The 20,184-nt window shown below is 37.1% G+C and overlaps 1 protein-coding gene and 1 pseudogene across 4 annotated transcripts in view; one reads left to right on the top strand and one right to left on the bottom strand.

Annotated features, from left to right (window-relative positions):
* The window catches only part of NUBPL (nucleotide binding protein like), a 226,356-nt gene that overhangs the window by 44,209 nt on the left and 161,963 nt on the right, over nt 1–20,184 (bottom strand). The window contains exons 1-3 of one of the 4 annotated variants that reach the window (XM_043554349.1): nt 16,357–16,834; nt 15,942–16,035; nt 1,093–1,186 (exon numbers count right to left, since the gene is read on the bottom strand). In XM_043554349.1, the coding sequence (XP_043410284.1) occupies nt 1,093–1,186; nt 15,942–15,971 (124 nt within the window). In that variant the 5' untranslated portion in view covers nt 15,972–16,035; nt 16,357–16,834. Of the gene's footprint in view, nt 1–1,092; nt 1,187–15,941; nt 16,315–16,356; nt 16,835–20,184 lie in introns of those variants that run through there. The other 3 variants (XM_043554350.1, XM_043554348.1, XM_043554347.1) reach the window with 3 other exon arrangements.
* Nucleotides 18,893–19,682, top strand: LOC122467747 (annotated as a pseudogene).

The raw sequence follows: 20,184 nt of genomic DNA, 5'->3' as shown, positions 1-20,184 counted from the left end.
TGTAAGCATTTTGGGAGCCTGCAACAGGAATTTCAAGGTGCCAGAAAGCACATTTTATTCAATAAATATTTAGCGAGCATTAAGATTTAGAAATATAAAATTCCCAAAACTACTTAAAACAAGAAAAAACAGACGATCTAGTATGCTGATTCTGAAAAAGGCACACTCAACTACTTTCCTCTATTACCTCACTTTACTCCCATCTCTTACTTTCTAGCTTGCCTCACTAAAGCAGAAATCTCAGACTCCAATAAAGTTACATATAAATTTAAATATCAAAAATATTCATTTTATTGCCCTTTGGGGCAGCCTTAAAAAAATTCATCTTAATGATGCTATATTGATATTTCTGACTAATGTGTATATCTTATTAAAAAATCTAGCTTCTAAAACTTTTGATGATTAAGCATCAGTAGTATTTCTTGGTTATTTATTGCCAATAGATAGCTGATTTGTAATGACATTTTAAAATTCCATTACTTTCCCAAAGTGCTTATAAATAAGAGAAATTTACAATTATTTCTCCACTGGAATTTAGGAAAATCCTTAGAAACAGATTCAACATAAAAGCTTACAACTGATATTTAAATTCCATATCATAGAAAAGATATCTATTACCAGAATGAAATATTGTGTAGTTGATGTAAGCTAGTATGTTTATTGCTCTCTTGACTTTAACATCAAATAATTAACTGAATATAAAACTTTCCCATACTCGTATTTACCAAAAAGCCAAATTTTCCTAATGTTCACTTGTATTCAGTATTTATTCAATGAATATTTACTGAGTGTCCACCATGTATCAGGCACTGTGCTGTCACTGCATGACAGCTGTGAAGCAAATAGCAATGTTCTACCTAAACAATATTTGTTATTGTTTCTAGAACACAGATTTATAACACCACCATGTTTTTGTAAATACATTCATTCTGCTAATATTTTGAAAAACTGCATTTATGAATCTGATCTCTAAAGACAAATTTATAAATGATTGTTTTTGAGACATAAAAATGTTTGCCTGTCATGGAGTCTTTTTCTCTGTATGGCAATAGCAAAATACCAAAGACAGAACAAATTAAAGTTTAAGATTACCTGAAATGGGAATATTCTGTGAGACTGATAACTGCACATCTCCAGTTCCGGGTGGCATGTCAACAACTAAATAGTCCAGATGACCCCAATCTACCTAAAAACCAAGATGACACAAATAACATCATTATATAACAACTGCAGTGAATTAGTGATGTAAACAAAAATAAACATATTAACAACAAATCTAAAACAACAGTTTTCACTTAAGCCATTACTAAGTGTAAGGGACTATGCTGAAGGCTAAGGATAAATGAATAAGTAAGGGGTGGCTCATTCCATTAGGTGTCCAACTTTGGCTCAGGTCACGATCTCACAGTTCGTGAGTTAGAGCCCTGCATCCAGCTCTGCACTGACAGCTCTGAGCCTGGAGCCTGCTAAGGATTCTGTGCCTCCCTCTCTCTCTGCCCCTCCCCTTCTTATGTGCTCTCTCTTTCTCTCTCTCTCTCTCGTTCTCAAAAATAAATAAACATTTTTAAACAATGAATAAATAAGAGATTAGTTCCTGGGACTAGCAGGCCCTCTACTAATGATACAGTAAAATTTCCAAATGACCCCTTCTCTCTTGCCCCCCACCCCCAACACATACACACATACACTAAAGATAAACCCATTCCACAGTAGACTTCTATTCAGAACCAATAATTTATTTTCATTGGGAAAAGCCAATATTTTACCTAGGAAGGCCTTAGTTTTGTAACCTTGGGTTTTTAGGTACAGCATTTCCTATGACAGATCCTAATATAATTTTTTAAAGTTTACTATTCCTTCATAAAACACACTAATAATAATAACCAAAACTTAATCAAAAGAAAAATTTAGAAACAGAACTAGACTTACAATACTATTAACATTTTGATTATTTCTTTCCAGGCATCTTTCTAAGCATCTACACCTAGAAAATTCAGCTATATTACCAAGTCCTTAAGGCTCAGCCTCAATTTATATAGGCCTTAAGGATTCCACAGGCTCTTTTCACCTTAGATGGCTTCTCCCTCTAAGTCCACAGTACAATCTTCCCATTTGCCTAAGGTGGAAGCATGGAATCATACTTAACTTTTCCCTTTCCCTCACTGGCACTAGTCACTTATTCTGCCTTTTAAAAATCTCTCAAGTGTATTTACTTTTCTCTTAACCCCTTTCCGAGAACCCAATGGAGACAACAATCATCTTTCACTAAACCGTCCCAACCAGTGTCTCTGCTTCAACATCGTCCATCCAGTCTGTTCCTATACCACTGAAAAATGGTCCATATAAAATGCAAATCTGTTAGTGCCACTTTTTGTTTAAAATTCTTCTATTTCAGGGTGTGTGGGTGGCTCAGTTGGTTAAGCATCTTGAGATCGGCTCAGGTCATGACCTTGTGGTCATGAGATCGAGCCCCGCATTGGTTCCTGGGCTGAGTGTGGAGCCTGCTTGGAATTCTTTCTTTCTCTCTGCCCCTCCCCACTTGCATGTGTACACATGCACACATGTGCTCTCTCTCTCTCTCTCTCTCTCAAAATAAATAAGTAAATGTTTTGTTTTGTTTTTTTTAATAAAATCCTTCTACTACTTTGAGGATGAAGTCTGAGCTTAAGCTCCAGAACACTCTACCTAGCCTTCTTCACTTGCTAATTAATCCTCATTCTTCAGACCCCAACTTGAAATTCACTTCCCCTAACTTTCATTAGACATGGTGTTCCTACTATGTATGTCTCCTAAACATCCATTCATTCATTCATTCACTCCTTCAGCCATAGAAAGTTTCAGTCCCTACTACATATTAGGCATTGAGCTAGGTGTTGACGATTAAATGGTACCATGGTTTCTAGGCTGAAAGAATTTATAATATAGGAGACAGATATTAAGCACATAATGAAATAACCTGTGCAAAGGAAAGAGGTTATAGGTTAGTGTGAGCAAGTGAAAGAAGATCAACATAGCTAGAAAGAATGAGTAAGGGGAAGGGTAACATTCATTTACTAGTGTTTCATGATTGGTATTATGAAACTGTAGCTGAGTTAGAATACCTAACACACAGACTAGACACTCAGCAGATGATTAGCGAGTTTTCTTTCAAGGAATGAATGAATGAACACATGAAAAGACTTGAGATTTTTAAAACGTAAATGGCAATCATACTGTGTATATAATCCCGTACCTTGCTTCTTAAAACTTAATAATGTGAAATAAGCCTTTTTCAAATATAAGCATATATTTTTTAAAATTAAGATTTAGGGGCGCCTGGGTAGCTTGGTTGGTTAAGCATCCGACTTCGGCTCAGGTCATGATCTCACAGTCCGTGAGTTCGAGCCCCACGTCGGGCTCTGTGCTGACAGCTCAGAGCCTGGAGCCTGTTTCAGATTCTGTGTCTCCCTCTCTCTCTGCCCCTCCCCTGTTCATGCTCTGTCTCTCTCTGTCTCAAAAATAAACAAACATTAAAAAAAATTTTAAATTAAGATTTAGATGACACAGGGTCAAATAGATTAATTCATGTATCAACACATATATTCAACACATATTTATTGAGAATTGATTAGGTGCCAGGCACTGTTACAGGTGATAGGGATGCAGTAGTGGACAAAATAAAGTCCCAGCCATTCCCAGTCACTGTGGAACTAAAAGTTTAGTGAGGAAGTCAGGCAGACAAACACATACAAAGACAAATCAGTGGGTAAAAGTGCTATAAAGAAAATAAGTATCTCTTACTATACAAAATTATTTGGTTCCTAATTAAGATATCTAGATCAAACAAGAGATTGTTTTAAAAAATCTCTTCAAGGGGTGCCTGGGTGGCTCAGTTGGTTAAGTATCTGACTCTCAATCTAACGGCTGTGACTTCAAGCCCCACAATGGGCTCCGTGCTGGGCATGAAGCCTACTTAAAAAAAATTTTTTTTAATAAAATAAAATAAAAATCCCTTCAATTCCTGAATTTCAGAGAGCAAACAGTAAGAGTTCAGATAGCCAAGGATTTATCAAAGAATTTATTTTAATCTCTTTGGTTCCCAAGCAAATGGTAAAGTATACTTGTAGAGCAGGGAAAAAGAACAGAATGGTGAATGGCACTACTTTAAACTGAGTGAAGTCAGAAAATAACTGAAGCGGTCATCTGAAGGAAACAAAACATTCCAGGCAGAAGCAACAGCAAGTGCAGAAAAGGTTCTAATCAATGGGGATATGCTTGGCAAATTCAAACAATAGCTAGAAGTCAGTAGAGCATTTCTAAAACAGCACCCCCACCCCCAACCATCAATCTCCTCTGACTTTGTCTTCAAAACATTTATCAGTACCTGATATTACATATTATCTTGTCTCTCAGGAATTTTATGATACTTCTCAAACACAAAGTATTTGATACTGATCAAATGACCCATTTTAAAAAGAATGATGAAATGATGAGCATAACAATTCATTTTCAATTTAAGGTTCCTTGGTTTGAAAAATAGTTACCCCAAACTTACCTATGGCCTTCATCTATGAAACTATCTACAGAAAAGATAAAGGATATTTTCCACTGTATATCCTCTTCACTGAAACCCCTAGCACTGGCAGAATGACAAGTCTCTTTGTTTCAGAAAACATCAAATGATTGGTGCCAACAGTTTATCATTATTGTTTCCTGGCATTTAAGCATATTTATCACATTGGCTCCAATTTCTTATTTCTTTAAAGAGAACTGCTACTAGGGTTTCAAGGAACTAAAAATACTTCACTGTTAAGACAATTTCAAATGAATCTTAAATTGCATTTAAACTAAAAAATGATTCTGGTCCAGTACCTTGATCACACACAGCAGGCATCCCACAATGGCTGGCTGACTTGAACTGAACTGAACTCAGTTATCTGAGTTCCATTTTTACAGCATTCACTAATACAAACACTGAAATATACTGGCTACCAACAAGTTCCAGTTCTCTTGTAAAAGAGTCACCAAAGCACTGATTTTAGAGTGATGTGGGGATTCTCTAGATTCTACTTAGTGTTTGTTTACTCTTATAAATTGCATGTTACTAAATGTAGGTGGTAAGTACTAGCAAAACATCCAGGTACCTCATTTAGTAAAAACCAGTGGCAGATCCTAATGGGATTTTGTGTGGCCTGCAGCATATATAATTTGGGTGATCCTTTCTAAGAATAAGAATACAAAATTAGAAATCACCCTAAAATGCTGGAGCTTTAGATATTCAACTTCCTTTCTCTAAGATCTCTTGAATAACATAAATGCTTACACAGAAATGCTTCCCAAATGCAACCTGCTTCCTCTCTCCACCTGGAACATTCTACAGCTCTCAGCATCTCAAGCATGGAATCCAGAGTTTAAACTTCATCAGCCTCATGGTAACCTCACCTTTGGCAAAACCCTCTCAGACTCCAAAATAAAGGGATCTCATCAGGAAAGACTAAATCAGTCTAGAAGTAGAATTACCAAGGTAGTTCAGAGATGCCCTGTGGATAAAGAGGCAGCACTACAACAGAGAATTCAGCAAGGTAGTTTGAGAGTCAAACATGTGCATTAATTTTGAAGGAGGACATAAACAGCATAATGGGAGGACCAAAAACAATTCCAGTAGCCGTAAGGATGGGATGAGATGCAGATCAGAGGTAAGACTTCAGACCTGAGTCTGCCGAGAGAGGCTCTGTGAAAGATGTTTCATATAACTTTTATTTCCCTCTAAAGTGTTTGAGATACAGAATTTTGGTATCCAAATATAATGTAGTCACTGAGCTTTTGTTCAAATCCATTTAAATAACATTAGAACATTGCTTTCTCATCTGTCCTATAAATATATATGTATTTGTAATCGCTATAACATCACCACTTAAGTTATTGCCTTTCTCGTACTGTTCTTTCACTTTGTTTGTTAAGATATCCAACACTTGAAAGTTATGCCACCAGGAATAATTACTAAATCTGTGTTACTTTTATTTCTTTTTTTATGGGCAACCTTAGGAAAGGAAACTATCCCCAACTAACACCGATTGGGGTGATTTTAAGCTGATATGGCTTCTCCAAACAATAGTTTCTATTTTATGTTCAAAATGATGCCCAATAATCTGAAAGTAGTTCAAAACTGAAATAAGGGCAATCCCCTCTTTTCTGAGGAGATAAAAGTGTATCTTCTGTATGGGCAGATAAAGTAATTTATCTTTTTCAGGGCATCAGTTATGAAGAGGGTGGTGCTACGAACAGGAAAAGAACATGGGCCACTTTCCTCCAGAAGCTGACCAAAGCAGTAGCAATCAGGCCTTACTCTAGGGAACACTGGGACCACAAGTGCAGACAGGCTGAGCTGTAAGTCTGAAAAGAAAGGGCCCATAGTTGCATTCCATTTTGGGCTTCTCAGATAGCTCAAGCAGTTTACCACAGTCAGCCTCGAGGGTGGCAGTTTCCCTCACCATCACTAGACAGGCCACATGTAAGCATTATAGGGTCAACATATGCTGCTCCAAAGCAAAGGGAGAGTGTCCCTGAAATCTTAGGTCTTCTAGCAAGGCCAATATGATCCTGATAAAAAAACAGCAGCAGGGGTAGACGTTGGGCCTTGTGGGAACAGGGAGGAAAATCACTGCCAAGAAAGGGAGGCAAAGCTGTAAGCCTGCTGGAGGCAAAGTGGAAGGCAAGAAGAATTAAACTTCTAAGGGCAAGAAAAAGGTGTAACTAAAGAACGAACAGAGACATCATAAAACAGGGAAATGGAACAAAATCTAGACGGAATAATTTAAAAGTGGGCTGTGTCCAGGCAGCTCATTTATATGGGCTTGTTCCATAAGCAGTAAGGCCAATCCTTAAAGGAACTTGAGCTGGGCCGGACACTACCTCTTTCCTTCTAGTCTGCGCTTGGTTACTGACTGAAGAGTTGTTTTTGACTCTTATGCCTACTTGACTCATAAATACTAGATCTCAAGGTAGTGTCCCTGTGTCTAATTCTGGCCTTCTATCTGTTGCAACTTCTTTCCTATGGCTAAGTTCTGCCATCTGTCCCTGATTTCCTGTTCTCCAACTCTAGTTAGGCATAGTCCTAATGTTTAACAGAAATAGTACTTGTGCTTTGCTTGGAAGCCGACATGAAACCATGCCACTACTAGGATACAAGATGCAGCTAACCATGTCTCAGGCCCAGAGACAAATTTGTTAGGCCCAAGCTCTTAGGATTTTCGATTCAACTAACTTTCAGGTTTTTTAATGGGTCTTCAAGTTCTAAAAATCCTAGAGTATGAATTTTTTTGTACATAACTATCCCCCCCAACTTCAGTATAAGTTCCTTAAAAAAGAGACCCTTCTTTATTCATCTCTGGACTCTGCTGTCCACATACAATCTCCTCCATAATGCCTAGTCAGTGTTCCATCAACATTCACTGAGTGATTCTATGAGTCAAATTGTCTCTTACAATTTTATTCTGCCATGTGAGTCATCTTTTATATACAATATAAATCTAAAATAAAACACAAGGTGGTTCTCTTTAAATCTGAACCATATTTTTGCTCTTCCCATTGGTTTATTCATAAAATTATATGATACCTTATTTGGGTTTTAAGATGAAAATTGCTACAAAAGTAAAATTATTTAAATATAAATACCACAATAAAAATCTGAATAGCAAAAGATTTCTACTTGAGTTGACGGCTTACAGACTTGTAGAAATAAATGATACAACAAAATATAATATGCTTATTCTTGAAGATTGTTTTGATGAGAGTTCACCCAGTTATAAAATGAGAACAAATTATTCAAGCTACAATGATATATTTTCCCTAATATTTTCATTTCTGTCAGATGATAAAGTTCTCTAATTCATTTTCAAACATGTTCCTTTCTATTGTAAGAGGTGTGGGGGGAGTATACTTGAATAAATCCCTCCAAAAGCACTACCAACCCAAGTGATAGCAGTAATGTTTTGAGAGCGAAAAGAAGACAAAGTTTACTCATTTGCTTTCCCTTTATCATCACCTCCCATTTCCTCAGTTGTTCCAGCAGAGCTATAGGGTAGACTGGCCACGCCAACCTGGAGACAGCATCAATTCACAGAAGACTTCTTCTCTAAAAGTTGATATATGGGTCAACCTTTGGTAACTCTATATCTAGCTTCTGAAATAATACTTAAAAGGTTATCCAATTCCTAGGCCAGCCCACAGATGATCCCATGTAAACGCATGCTACAGCTGAAACAGTAAAACCTCACAACATGAAAATAATGACACAACCACCAAAGTAACAGCATTTTAGTGAATTATGGGAACATCTCTCTAAATTCTCTAGAGTACTGCTTTAGGCCAACTGCTTATATATACAGATGTTCATAATCTAGGAGCATATGTTAGTAAAGGACAGGACTGCTACCAAAAACCCTGAAATATTATAAACCTGAGAATCAAGATATCTTCATTTTTAAAAAATTACTAAAAACATTTACAACTCTTTTTATATACTCAAAGGCTGAAGTTTCAGAATTTCTTTTTTTTTTTAATTAGGAGTAACAAATCCTTTTATTAACCTAATTTGGGACAGTTTATAAAATATATTTAGACTGGTAGTACTGTGTTTAATATGGAAAACTATAAAACTATAAATATTATTTAAAAGAATATCCCTAGAAAAAAATACTGTACTGGGGAGAAGTCAAAGTCCAAGCTGTGACAGAAGCTACACTGAGCCTCACTGAGAGAATCCATACACATTGTCCAGGGGTTCTGATGTTCTTAAGGACATTATAGAACTTGAGAAGCACTTGCTCCAGGAGACCAGTCTACCCAGTGCACTAGCCAGGAATGGTGTAAAGACCTGTCTCAGTCATGTTTATTTAGTTCTAGTTACCTGCCATCTGAAGTCCTACTTTTTTTTTTTTTAATTTTTTTTCAACGTTTATTTATTTTTGGGACAGAGAGAGACAGAGCATGAACGGGGGAGGGGCAGAGAGAGAGGGAGACACAGAATCGGAAACAGGCTCCAGGCTCTGAGCCATCAGCCCAGAGCCTGACGGGGGGCTCGAACTCCCGGACTGCGAGATCGTGACCTGGCTGAAGTCGGACGCTCAACCGACTGCGCCACCCAGGCGCCCCTGAAGTCCTACTTTTGAGACTTAGGTCCATCAGGTAGAATTGAACTGTGAAGGAAGAGACAGAGAGCGGATCTGCAGGTAACAGGTAAAGGAGAGCAGAAGGAAAAGAATTGTTAGGGAGAGCCTATTATAAGTTAGGCACTAAATACTTTTAACATATCTGAATACCTAACATTGTAAAACAGGCATTATGACCTCTATTTTACAGATAAGAATACTGAGGACTGGAGAAGTTAAGCAAATTGTCCAAGGTCAGACTACTGGTGAGTGGTGAGGCAGTGATATAAATCCTGGTCTGTGGGACTCAAGTCATGTTCCCAGTCTCCCACAGAATGCAGCACAGCATCACTATTCTTCAAGCCCCTGAAGAGTTTTGCTAGCAAACGTATGAGCTTTACTATATTAAATTTTCATTGTAAAATAAAATAGACACATAAAAGAGTTTATAGACCCAGAGAAAATTATTTACTCAGATAATATAAGAAATAGAAGAATTCATTCGCTTTATTTTTTTTTCATTTTCCGGTTAATTATAATGTTTCTTCTACTTTTGAAAATTTTTTTATGGTATGTATAGTTAGTATTCCTTCCTTATATGATCCTTTAAGAGTCTTTTATATCATAGAGCAAGGGTTCTAGTAACCATGGAAATGTTAACTGCAAATTTCCTGACTTTGTGCTGTTAAAGAATGTTTTAGCTTTCAATAATTTACCATTTAATTCTGGTTTTGTTTTAAATGAATAATCATAATTCTACCATTTATACAAAAGAATTATGTGAAATAATTGTTTAAATCAAAGTAAATAACCTTTTATAAACACTAAGAACAGAAAATGAATACTTTAAAGATTTTTAAAAATACCTACAGCTTTTGAACATAATATTTTTGAAACTGGCTCAGATTTTATTCTAAAAATTTAAAGATCTAAATCATATCAAGTAGGAAACCAACTGTGAGAAACTGTAGCTCCATATGCCATTATATTTTAAGTGTGAGCTATTATAATGCAGCTTTTGGATTTTAAATTCTAAATCAAAAATTAATTACTCTCTCTATATATATATATAGAGAGAGAGACAGAGAGAGACAGAGAGACAGAGAGAGACAGAGACAGAGAGAGAGGGGGGGAGAGGAGAGAGACAGCACTGGAAAGGGGGAGTTTGGCAAAAAACTAGACAATGAATCTAACAGAATACAGACAAAAATCCAGATACCTACTCATCAAGTAGAAGGGTTTTAGTTTGGGAAACTGGCATATCTAAATTCCAATTACTTTTGTCACTAATTGGCTAAATAATCATGGGTCAGAGAATTAATCTCACTGGACCTCAGTTTTCTCAACTGTAAAATGAAGTGTTTGGGATACAATCATCACTTCCAACTATGGAAGTGAAAACTGATATTTTATAGGAAAAAGTGAGTTAAAGCTATTTTATTAAAAAGCACCAAAATAACAAAATAAGCTCTTTTTTTCCCCAAAAAGGGAGTATTCTACACAAAAACAAAAAAATCTAAAAGCTGCCTGGTATACTGAACAAATTTTATAGAGTGATCATATTTCCTTTGGAAAAGTTAGCTGAATTATTCAAAGAACTCATACTCATATTTAAATTTATATTGAAGTACAATCTACTCTGACTACCATCCTAAAATACTTCATCCTAGCTCAACTAGAAATTAATGTGTTATATCTATATAAAATGTCATAATTTATAAAATAAATGCAATCCTGAAAAGTTGTTGAAGGGATTGCCACTGAGATAAGAAATGGGAGGGGATTCAATCACAAACCTTTAAAGGTTGTGAGGTCTAATCTAACTTTCCAACTAATAAAAAATGTCTCTCTGTAAACACTCATGCCAAGGATATATATACTCTGCCAACAACAACAAAAAAAGCTCAAATCATGGGGTGCCTGGGTGGCTCTGTTGGTTAAGCGTCTCAGTCTTGATTTCAGCTTGCGTCACCATCTCACGGTTCATGAGTTTGAGCTCCACGTTGGGTTCTGTGCTTAAAGCATAGAGACTGCTTGGGATTTGTCTCTCTCTCTGCCATTCCCCCACTTGCCCTGTGTGGGTGCTCTCTCTCCTTCTCAAAAATAAATAAACATTCAAAAATAAAAACATAAAAAACAAACTTAAAAAAGGAAAGCTCAAATCATTCTGATGCTTACCACACACTCAAATACAAATTTTGGATCAATAAAAGAATGGAAGAAAATTGTCACTTAAGAATCTTTCCTGTTGCGGTGCCTGGACGGTTCAATCAGTGAAGTGTCAGACTTGGGCTCAGGTCATGATCTCACGGTTCATGGGTTTGAGTCCTGCATCGGGCTCCGTGCTGACACCTCAGAGCCTGGAGGCTGCTTCAGATTGTGTGTCTCCCTCTCTCTGCCCCTGCCCCACGCACACTCTGTCTCTCCCTCTCAAAAATAAATAAGTATTTATTTCTTAGACAGAGAAAGAGCATGAGTGGGGGAGGGGCAGAAAGAGAGGAAGACACAGAATCAGAAGCAGGCTCCAGGCTTTTGAGCTGTCAGCACAGAGCCTGATGCAGGGCTCAAACTCACAAACCATGAGATCATGACCTGAGCCGAAGTCAGTCGCTCAACCCACTGAGCCAGCCAGGCACCCCAAAAATATTTAAAAAAAAAAAAAAAAAAAAAAAAGGGGCGCCTGGGTGGCGCAGTCGGTTAAGCGTCCGACTTCAGCCAGGTCACAATCTCGCGGTCTGTGAGTTCCAGCCCCGCGACGGGCTCTGGGCTGATGGCTCAGAGCCTGGAGCCTGTTTCCGATTCTGTGTCTCCCTCTCTCTCTGCCCCTCCCCCGTTCATGCTCTGTCTCTCTCTGTCCCAAAAAATAAATAAATGTTGAAAAAAAAAATTAAAAAAAAAAAAAAAAAAGAATGTTTCCTGTCCACTGATAGACAAACAGATAAAGAAGATGTGGTATGGGATGCAGTATTATGCAGCCAGGAAAAAAATGATATCGTGCCATTTGAGAAAACATGGATGGACCTAGAAAGTATTATGCTAAGTGAAAAAAGTCAGACTAGGGGCGCCTGGGTGGCTCAGTCGGTTAAGCGGCCGACTTCGGCTCAGGTCATGATCTCGCGGTCCGTGAGTTCAGCCCCGCGTCAGGCTCTATGCTGACAGCTTGGAGCCTGGAGCCTGTTTCAGATTCTGTGTCTCCCTCTCTCTGATCCTCCCCTGTTCATGCTCTGTCTCTCCCTGTCTCAAAAATAAATAAAACGTTAAAAAAAAAATTAAAAAAAAAAAGTCAGACTAAGCATTACTAATATCAAATGGTTTCACTCAAAAATAAATAAAACGTTAAAAAAAATTAAAAAACAAAAAGAAAAAAGTCAGACTAAGCATTACTAATACCAAATGGTTTCACTCAGATGTGGAATCCAATAAATAAATAAATAAATAAATAAATAAATAAATAAATAAATAATAATCAAACAAAAAACAGAAACAGACCTATAAACACAAAGAATAAATGGTTGCCCGAGGGGAGGAAGATGGACTGTTGTGCAAAAGAGGTGGAGCGGAGTGGGAGATACAGGCTTCCAATTACTTATTTCACTGAAATAAGTCATGAAAATAAAAGGCACAGCACAAAGAATATAGTCAATGATACATAATAGTGATGCATTGGGGACAGATGGTAGCTACATTTGTGGTGAACACAGAATAACGTATAAACTTGTTGAATCACTATGTTGTACACCTGAAAGTAATGTAACATCGCATGTCAACTATACTGAAATTTTTTTTAAAAGAATCTTTCCTATTTTTTTCTTTTGCTACAGGTGAGATTGCTTTACTTTGGACTTACTGTATTGCTCATACTACATAACTTCAGATATGCTTTCTTTTCTGGTATGTCTTTAGTTGCTATGGGAATTGATATTTATAAGACATCCCCCTTTAAAAATATGAATGATTTTTTACATTGGCATGTAAAAATGGTACAAACATTTTTTATGTTTTACATTTTACAATGTATAATTTTTTTATATTGGTATTTTACAATGGTATAAACAGAATTTTAGAGCATGAAGGGACCTCAGAGATTATCTTGACCAATGTTCTTATTTTACAGATAAAGAAAATGAATGAAACTCAGAAATCAAATGACTTGCCCAAAACTTAATCTGCAAAATAGGGATAATAAAAACGTTTGTCTCCTTTACAGAGGTTTTTATCCAAAGAGGAAATGAAATCATGGATTCAAAAAAAAGAAAAGCCACTAGATAATTAAGCAATTGTATTAACACTGAAAAAAAACACTTTAAACAGAAGCTTGTCATATTATGTAAGTCAAAATTTAAATTTCTCTCAATGAGCATACAATGTTTATTCTTCTAACCAAATGCTAAGAAAATATTTGCCCATTTGTGAGGTCACCACATTCCAAAATGATCGAAACAAGTAACTTAAAAATATCTTCTCCATATGCCTTGATGACATAAGCAGATTTAAATGGCTTTTTGCAAATTAAAGGGAAATTTCTCACGAGTAAAACTAAGCATGAAAATATTCAGTCAAAATACAATTTGAAAATACATAAATCACTAAAAATAAGGGCCGAGGAGTAAAGAAGCCATATCTGTTGTTTGAATATATTAATTAAATTTCTACATTTTAGTGACCTGTACCTTGTTCCGCTTAAGTAGACCTGGTATCTACAAAGCTAAAAAGAAAACAATATAAGTGACTTCCTAAGGGGAACTGAATAATGCAGCAGGTTTTAGTTATAACTACTTTTAACACAAAGGATATTGAAAAAGATTAAGGAATACATCTATGAGAATACAAATGGATATGATACAGATAATAGATGGGAAGCAGGAATGAGGATGGGGGGAAAATAAACACATAAAACAATCTAATTCCCACCTCATCAACTTCAGCAATTTCCAACTTCCTAAACTACATAATTACTTCAGAAGTACCCAAAAGACATCTAAGAAACCTGAGATCACTAAATCGTAATGAAATAGGAAAATGGACTGAATTTTATGCATCTCATTAAAAGACCATTAAATGAGCAGCTGTTCCTTCATTCTCACTTAAGCACACTGTCATTATATCTAGGCTTGTTCACAATAATCTTATACCCTTATGAGCAAGTGAACGTGGCAATGTATTTAGAAGTTGTTCTTGCCTGAATATATAGGTATCTGGTGTGCTCATATTTATCTTAATATTATAGATTATACATTAATATACATTCTTAAAGTCAGAATACACCTAAGTAGGTACAGAGAATAATCAGTACAAAGTTTAACCCTGAGAAATTAAGAGCAACATTTACTTGTGCCAACCACTGTTCTAGACACTGAGAATACAGCAGTGAGCAAGATATCTCAAGTTCCTGCCCTCATGAAACTGAGTACATCACCTATGATCTGGATGAAAGTTACCTTTCTAGACCTCACTTTGCTATCTATACAATGAGAAAACTAATATTACTTAGGCAAGTATCATCATAACCTTCTCAAACAAAAATTATGCCAAAAATTTATAAATCAATAGGACTTGTAATCTAATTTTCCCTGATATATCCCTGCCACCAGTGGCACAAACAGGACAAAATATAGGCCAGAGTAGAAAGTACAAGCCATGTCATGAAAGAGAAGAAAAATAATTGGCTCATGGTAAGACTCAACACAAACCTGTATTCTGTATAGAAACCAGCTACTTAGTAAGCTATGGTTTCTCAAATAAAATAATAATGATATACACAGACCATTTGGAACATATTTTCGCAGCCTTAGTTTCAGTACCAATGTCCAGATAAGTTATTTTTATTCCATATTTCATGGCTATCAGTTTAAAAAATTTTTTTTTGCATTTTTTAATGTTTATTTATTTTTGAGACAGAGAAAGAGCATGAGTGGAAGAGGGGCAGAGAGAAATGGAGACACAGAATCCTTAGCAGGTTCTAGGCTCTCAGCTGTCAGCACAGAGCCGGACACGGGGCTCGAATTCATGAACCATGAGATCATGACTTGAGCTGAAGTTGGACGTGGAACTGACTGAGTCACCCAAGTGCCCCTAAAAATTTTTGGTACCGATCAGATTAATGTTAATCAGATTATGATTTTTAAGTCACATTTTAATTTGATAATCCTCCTCTCTTCCAGTTGAAGAAATAATTTCGATATGATGTGTACTTTTGCAGAATTACATCAAAACAGGCATAGTCTGATGTTTGATTCTTGCATTTAAAATAGCAAATTAGTTATATATGAACAAACAAAACTAAAGGCTAAAGTTCTGACCAAGCTACTTTGGTATAGCAAGCAAGACCATCTGGATGTAAGGAATTAACTCTGTGAATCAAGTACACTCTCAGTAATTCTGAAATTCTCTCAGCATAAAATAAAATTAAAGAAATATATACACAATCCCAACATAAGATCTTTGGCCTAAGTCAATCTATCAATCAATCAATCACTATCTCCCCCCTTTTTCTCAGTTCCCCAATCAACACATGAAAAAACAGACAGGGATTGGGGGATCACAAAAAAAAATTTACAATAGAAAAACTAAGGCTAAAACTTGGACACAAACAAAACTGAAAGAAATCATTTCTTAGCAATAAGGTCATACTATTATTTTACTATTAAATAGTGAATCTCTCTTTTAAGGGCAGAGGACAAGTCTTACTTTTGTACCTTAAGGCCAACCACAGTGCCAGGTATATATGGACTGAATAAGTGTCTTATTTTGTTGGAAAACACAGAGATAATCAAAAGAGACCCTTCACATCCTTCCACCACCAGAATTACTAACCTCTGGCACCACAGCCCATATTCCGTCCATACAATATACTGCCTTTCAATGACAGTAACCTCCATCCTCACTGTCCCATTCCTCTTCCATCAACCTTCAAAAGAAGTAGAGATGTAGATGTTTCTTACACAGACTCTTCTTGATGAAAGCTCAGAGTATAAATTTCACGGTTTAGTGAAGGAGAGCTACACAACTGATTCATGAAGAAAACTCAAGAAAAACCGGATAAACATTACTCAGCTAGCTAGGCTCTTTCAATCAGCCATCATCTTAGGCTTGTGACAGATATTTGGACAAGCATTATATATAAACTAAATTCAGCAGCATTTATCTATAAATCAAAAAAACCATATGCTCTAAAATCAGATGCTCAAATGCAAAAATGTTTTGTGATAAAAATAAAATCCCAACTTACATTCTTGCCTTGGTGGAGGGCTATCCACACCCATTAGCAGTGTGAACCACAGAGGTTCCTATACACAGGATCAACATGTCTGTAAAAAGTGGGTCTGGTTGCATTTAAATTACCAAATAATTGTGGCATCAAAGTTCTGCCCACAAAACTTCCATCAATACCCCAAATTTGTCCTCTTCTTTTCAAAACAACTGAAATCATTAAATTCTGTCATCTGACATATCACTCACATAAATATGAAGTGCCCAAAATCAATACTGACAGTTCTGGATGGTGTGCAGGCCCTGGGTTCCACATGAGGAAGTGCTATAGACATGACTGCCACAGGAGAAGACTTGTTTACTTCTGGCCATCAAACTGAAGGAAAGACCAATTACTCATGAAGCTAGAAGTAAAGTGTCTAGCTCTTTCAAGAACTAGTTATTCTAAGTTATTTATACCCAATTTCGTAGGTCTTGTCACATTTTTTTAAAACATTTATTCATTTTTTGAGAGAGAGAGAGACAGAGCACAAGTGTGGGAGGGGCAGAAAGAGAGGGAAACAGAATCAGAAGCAGACTCCAGGTTCTGAGCTGTCACCACAGAGCCCAACGTGGGGCTTGAACCCATGAGCTGTGAGATCATGACCTGAGCTGAAGTCAGATGCTCCACTGACTGAACCACCCAGGCGCCCCAGTCCTGCAACATCTTAAAGAATAGGAACCCCAGAATTGGACCCACAAATGTAGGGCCAACTAATCTTTGACAAAGCAGGAAACAGTATCCAATGGAAAAAAGACAGTGTCTTTAACAAATGGTGCTGGGAAAACTGGACAGCAACATGCAGAAGAAACTAGACCACTTTCTTACACCATTCACAAAAATAAACTCAAAATGGATGAAGGACCTAAATGTGAGACAGGAAACCATCAAAACCCTAGAGGAGAAAGCAGGAAACAACCTCTCTGACCTCAGCTGCAGCAATTTCTTACTCGACACATCTCCAAAGGCAAGGGAATTAGAAGCAAAAATGAACTATTGGTTCATCATCAATGATTCTTGCATTTAAAATAGCAAATAAGTTATATATTTATATATATATATCTCCTCATTTATATATATATGGATATATATATGGATATATATATATATTTTCATATATATATATCCTCATTTATATGTGTATATATATCCTCATTTATATATATATATATATATATCCTCATATATATTATATATATATCCTCATATATATTATATATATATCCTCATCAAGATAAAAAGCTTCTGCACTGCAAAGGAAACAATCAACAAAACTAAGTCAGCCGATGGAATGGGAAAAGATATTTGCAAATGACATACTGGATAAAGGGCTAGTATCCAAAACCTATAAAGAACTCACCAAACTCCACACCCGAAAAACAAAGAATCCAGTGAAGAAATGGGCAGAAGACATGAATGGACACTTTTCTAAAGAAGACATCCAGATGGCCAACAGAAACATGAAAAGATACTCAATGTCACTCATCATCAGGTAAGTACAAGTCAAAACCATACTGAGATACCACCTCACACCAGTCAGAGTGGCTAAAATCAACAAATCAGGAGACTATAGATGCTGGCAAGGATGTGGAGAAATGGGAACCTTCTTACACTGTTGTTGGGAATGCAAACTGGTGCAGCCACTCTGGAAAACAGTGTGGAGGTTCCTCAAGAAATTAAAAATAGATTTACCCTATGACCCAGCAATAGCACTGCTAGGAATTTATCCAAAGATACAGGAGTGCTGATTCATAGGGGCACATGTACCCCAATGTTTATAGCAGCACTTTCAACAATAGCCAAATTACGGAAAGAGCCTAAATGTCCACCAACTGATGAATGGATAAAGAAGATGTGGCTTACATATACAATGGAATACTATTTGGCAACGAGAAAGAATGAAATCTGGCCATTTGTAGCAATGTGGGTGGAACTGGAAGGTATTATGCTAAGTGAAATAAGTCAGGCAGAGAAAGACAGATATCTTATGTTTTCACTCATACGTGGATCTTGAGAAACTTAACAGAAGACCATGGAAGAAGGGATCAGGGGAAAAAAAAGTTACAAATAGAGAGGAAAGGAGGCAAACCATAAGAGACTCTTAAATACAGAGAACAAAGAGGGTTGATGGAGGGGTTGGGGAGAGTGGAAAATGGGTAGGGCACTGAGGAGGACACTTGTCAGGATGAGCACTGGGTGTTGTATATAAGGGATGAACCACAGGAATCTACCCCAAAAACCAAGAGCACACTTTACACACTGTATGTTAGCCATTTTGACAGTAAATTGTATTTTTCAAAAAGAAAAATAAAATCAAATTTAAAAAAATAAATTAAAAAATTGAAATTAAATTTTAAAAAATGTCTCAAACAGCAATATCCTTTAATAAGTAAATGGTTAAATAAATTATCAACCAACAAATTGGAGTCGTTGGGCACACAAAGATGGAATCAGAGCCCAGCATCCTCTCCTCACTCAGGCTGGGCCCTGCCCCACTCCATTCCTACTGATTGAGATGGGCTCAGCCAGGAGCATCCCAGCCACTTCAGTGCAGCCTACACTGCACAAGCATCTGGCTAGAATGGCAGATCCTCAATCACTTAGTGCAGGCATCCTGTGCACTCCCATTCAGGTGCAAACCTCGGAGTTCAACCTACCCACAGAGGAGCAGCTGGAAAGTCCTATTCAGGCCCAGGACTCCGATCCCCACTCTCCTACCCATGGCATTGCATGGATACCTGTGAAGACGAGCAGTGGAGACCCCATAAGCCCAATGGTAAAACAGTTGAGTGAAATATGTGAGATGAAAGCCCACAAATCAAATCTTCCCCCAGAGTCTGTTATGACCCCAGAGGCACTTTCATCTGAGTTGGATGTGCCTCTGAGACAACTCACCCACTTATCTCAGATGACACTTTGAAGCCAGACTGAGCTCCCTTTCAAGCAGGTGTTTTCCAAGGAGGAAACAGGACAGTTCACAGAAAACTCTAGGGCCTGCCAGGAGTCAAACATACTCTTGAGGGGTATCTGAGGCTCTCCAGTCTTCAGGTTCTAAGCACAACAGATAGAAACCAAATGCTAAGATACTAGAGAGATCTCACCTCACCATCCTGCAAGATGACAACTCCCTCAGGATCCTGATACAAGACAGTAAGCAGCCTTCTCCCCTACGTGAAAATGTTACAGAACTAAAGGAAGGGGGCATTGTGGGAATTGGACAACTTCTAAAAACTGGAGACTGAGCAGGTGAGCAAGGCCAGGACCATGACAAGGAAAATAAGCATCTTCCCTTGGTAGGGAACTAGGTCCTGTGAGACTCTATCACTGGGTTCATCAGGGGCCTAGTGACATTCTGTGTTTCTCACCCTTTCTTTCCCTGGGAGACTTCCCTGGGAGGAAAGGCTCAGTTTCTCTGACTCTTCCTAAACTAAGACAAATATGTAGGCATGTGTGTAACAAAAATTCATTTTAAAGGCAATTCTAAAAGAGAAGTTCCAAAAGTAAAGCTACCAAAAGCAACATCCCTGGAATATTTTATGCTTTGTTCATCTCTATATAATTCCTTACAATCTCAAAGCTAGTGTTTTCCACATGACAAGCCACAATAAACCTGTATTGAATAGAGAAATAAATGAAGAAATGAGAAAAAGAACAAACAGGCAAATCCACTTAGAACAAAATATATTTTGGCAAAGAGCCAAATCTAAAGAAGGTCCCAGATTTGTACCATCTAATAGGAGATGGTGAAGAAGAGAAACAGATGATGGCATGTTTCTGGTGGAAAGGCCATGATCTGAGACTCCCATA

The sequence above is a fragment of the Prionailurus bengalensis genome, chromosome B3, assembly GCF_016509475.1.
Source record: "Prionailurus bengalensis isolate Pbe53 chromosome B3, Fcat_Pben_1.1_paternal_pri, whole genome shotgun sequence".
NCBI classification, from domain to species: Eukaryota; Metazoa; Chordata; class Mammalia; order Carnivora; family Felidae; genus Prionailurus; species Prionailurus bengalensis.
Note: the sequence above shows the minus strand (reverse complement) of the source record. Positions and strands in the feature narration are given on the sequence as shown.